Here is a 3,834-nt window from a genome sequence, read left to right on the forward strand (position 1 = left end):
TGTTCCCAGCATCTCACACTATGGTACCAAAGGAAAAATACATTTTCTTTTTCAAAATTGGAAAGAACAAGGGCAAAACCCAGTAGAAATAGCTTTATATGTTAAAAGTCTAAATAGTACAATAGATGGTGTTATAACTTTGGCTATAAAGTAATTTTGAAATCTGGCTAATCATCATTCGGAGTGAACGAACCAAATTAGGTTTACTGAAGTGTGGAGGCCAAATAACTAAAATATGGATGGACTGGGGGTGAGAGTAGATTGGGGTCAAGGGGAGGAACACCAAGGGTAAAACCCGTCCGGAAGCTTTGACACCACGTCTTGACATGGAACCTACTGCATTTGGTCTCAGACGCATCACATCAGACAGATACGTGGGTATTCATCCAGAAGAAACCAGAGCTGGTTTGCAGAGTCAGATCTCTTCAACACCACAGGGAGCCTCGGGCTGAATGTCCCTTCTTTGTGGTGTTCTGAATAAAGGATCAGCCTGGGAAACAGGGAGCCAGGGCTGCATCATTTCCTTCCTGGGGCCAGGCCAGGAGACACGTAAGACTCCGGAAGGAACTCTCATTAGGAGTCGGAAACAGCACAAGGCACTCTCCTCTAGCCTGACCGCGAAGAGCACGCAACCTTCTAAACTGTGAAGCCTTTCCATTTCCTCACAGACCACATGCCCACCTCCACCAGAGCCAACACAATGCATGTGCGGACTCCGGGACTCTTGGAGGGCAAGCCAGCATCTTCCTCTCTATCAATCCACGTCCCACACTTGAGACTTGGCTCCGGACTCAGAGCCTAAATAAAGCCTCTTGGATGGACTCAGCTCTACAAATCTTGCACCTCCCCAGGGACTGCTTCTTCTTTGAGCATGGAGCAGTCATTCCTTGTTCTAACCCACAGTAGGGGGCATCAGAAATGAATGAAACCAAGAATAAGGTCAACACTGGGAGAAGACACAAACACATTCTTAGGTCGGGAGCATCTTCTCAGGAAATGCCTAGAGGACTAGCCCCCTGCAGTCTGAGGTCCTTTTTTTTGTTTTTTGTTGTTTTCTTTTTTTTCAAATGAAAATCAAATGTGGCTACTTTCTGGTGGTGGAAAGAACAACACTTGAAAATCCAAGCAGCACCTCTCATGTGATTTCCAGGCGTAGAGGACACGGGTCCCTCCTTTTAAATAGGAGGAGAGCTCAGCATAGTCCCAGAGTCAGGCTGGAGAATCTGGACAGCGCTGCCAACTTGAACTCCCATGTCCACCAGCTTTAAGAGTTCTGCCTCCTTGCTGGAGCACACGGGTGTGTCCGTGTCGTCGGAGTGATACCCGGACTGGTAGCCACTCGTCTGGTTGGAGCCTTCAGATGCCACAGACTCCCTGCTCTTGCTGGGCAGCATTCCACTGTGGAAGAAATGGCAACCAAATGAGTTGGCAGAGAGAAGACCTTTTATTTATTTATTTATTTTGCTTCTTACCCTCACCCCGTTCTCAACTCCACGTCGGCTGTAATCTCCCTGGAGACACCAGCCACCTCTCACCCAGTTGCTAATCAGCATATCAGGTTTACTCAGACAACGTCTATCTGCGGGTACTAGCATGAATTAGTAGTTACAGATAAGTCCACCCATTCGGGTCCAAGTCTTTCAAGGCCTGGATGAGATGAAAGGCAGTACCCCTGAGTTATGCGGAGGCTCCAACCCATGGAACATTTTTATGGCTTTGTAGATCGACAAGTTTGTATACAAAGATAGGAGCCAAAAGGAGCTTTCATGATATTCAAGGAAATTAGGATGTTCTGAGAGTTGGCGGGTACTTTCCCCACTTGGTCCATTAGGGGATGACAAGGCGTGTGTATGGTGTTCATAAAGTTCTTGAGCAACTTGAAGTTTAATAACCTGAAGCGTGTGTGCAATCAAGCCAGATATGTCAAACACTGTTTTATCCTCATCAAAACCACATTCCTTGGAAGGACTCAGGGATCCGTTCACTCAGCAGCAACTAGAGAATGTTTCCAGTGGTGTGGAACCCTGACAGACAGAAAGCATCAAAGCTTAGAAATATGGGCTGTGTTGATCTAAAACTACAGGATTTTTACTCTCTCAAGCCAGTTCGAGTTGTGTTTTTCCCTTCAATAGCGGTTTTACCCTAATGGCGCTTGTTAAAAACTGCAAAATGGATTTCATTAACTCTGTGTTCCTAGGTAATTTAGTTATTTTGAATAATAATTCAACCTCAGTAAAACTAGCTTAAGCGTCTCGGGCAATGGCATAGTGCCTGGCCTATAGAAGTCATTGAATAAATATTTTTTGCATCGGTGAATGAAACGTAAGACAGGCTCTCAGAGTTTCTTATCCCGGGCCTTGAAGGAAACAATGCAATTGCATGATGGTATATTTGGTGTTTTTTATTGTTGTTGCTTGCTGTTTACAGAGGCAGGAGCTGCCTGTGCATCACTCAATAACCCATGAGATTTTATATAACAGATTATAAGTAGCTCAAAATCATAGCTGTCCTTTGTCATTGCTATAGGGTCCATGCACTCACCAGAGATAGACAGAGAGAGGGAGAGAGGGAAGGTAACAAATCACACACACACTGCCCTCCCCACCCCCACCCCCCGGGAGGAAGAAAGGCCACACCAAAATTCTCCTCTAGTCTCCTTTTGGGATTTGGGGCACATGCACCTGGCATGAGTTTTCAAAGCACGAGGTCTACAACTCAAACGCAGAGTTGGCCATATGGGATCCAGTGCCTTAACCTCCAAGTCACCTGCAGGCCTAATCATCTCTATTCTTACCTTAGCGTGAACCATCCAGTAAATGACTACTTTTGTAAACATACTGCAGTCATCAGAAAATTCATGACTATGTTCTTCTATGCAAAAACGTGTCGTGACTTTTCTGACAACCAAATAGCGTTTCACATATTTGTTATTTTAAAAGCAGGTTTACCTATTCAAAGTAACCACCAATCCCTCCTAAAACATATGTGGGGGATTTGTATTCAAAGCTACATTTAATGCTTTTCCCACAATTAAATACTTAACATTCAGATATCATCATTTAAGTTTCTTTTTTTTTTTTTTTTTTGGAGAGGTTTTTTCTATAGGACGCATGCGCTCGCCAGACAGACAGAGAGAGATAGAGAGACAGAAAGCGAGAAATCTCTCCCGAGGGGGGATGGTCACGCCACAATCCCTTCTCCTCCATTCTCCTCTCGGGATCTTGGGCACGCACGCACACGTGCCCAGCATGAGTTTTAAGCCCCCAGGTCCGGGACGCGAACTGCGGTTGACTACATGGGAGTCTAGCGACATAGCCATTACGCTAACTGCTGGTCCCATTATTTAAGTATTTTTAAACAAATAATTATTTGTTTGTTTATTTATCACCCATCTTAAGTACAGATACACTTATATACAGAGTTGAAAATTCTATTAAGTCCACAAAAATTAAATCCTATGAGTAGTTTTAATGACCTCTTGGTTATTTAGCCAGTATCATAACAAACTGCTGACTGCAAAAAATTACATAAGCTCAGAAGTTCCCTAGCATTCATAAATTCTCATAAAAACTGACCAAATCCTCAAATTTATTTCCGATTATTTTTTAGTCTCACCATTTAATTTCATCATTTACTTTGTTTGGGTTCTTTAGTAGTTAGGTTGATGCTAACTTCCCCAACCAATACACTAAAAAGGAAAATTTTGCATTTGCATTGACAGTTCTAAGTTCCTTCCAATAATGTCTACTGAAATATGTCTTGTTTTACTTGTCTGAGTCTTACCTAAAAGATGGAGCTAATTTGGTTCTGTCTTCCAAAGTTTTCAGCTCTTCC

The 3,834-nt window shown here is 43.4% G+C and overlaps 1 protein-coding gene across 1 annotated transcript in view; it reads right to left on the reverse strand.

Annotated features, from left to right (window-relative positions):
• Positions 1-220: 220 nt before the first annotated feature.
• Positions 221-3,834, reverse strand: part of KDR (kinase insert domain receptor) — a 58,218-nt gene continuing 54,604 nt past the window's right edge. The window contains exons 30-31 of the mRNA XM_006143686.3: positions 3,784-3,834; positions 221-1,398 (exon numbers count right to left, since the gene is read on the reverse strand). The exon at positions 3,784-3,834 is cut by the window's right edge and continues 3 nt beyond it. Of these exons, the coding sequence (XP_006143748.1) occupies positions 1,176-1,398; positions 3,784-3,834 (274 nt within the window). The 3' untranslated portion in view covers positions 221-1,175. The remainder of the gene's footprint in view (positions 1,399-3,783) is intronic.

Source organism: Tupaia chinensis, unplaced genomic scaffold, assembly GCF_000334495.1.
Source record: "Tupaia chinensis unplaced genomic scaffold, TupChi_1.0 Scaffold000102_1, whole genome shotgun sequence".
Classification (NCBI taxonomy): Eukaryota; Metazoa; Chordata; class Mammalia; order Scandentia; family Tupaiidae; genus Tupaia; species Tupaia belangeri.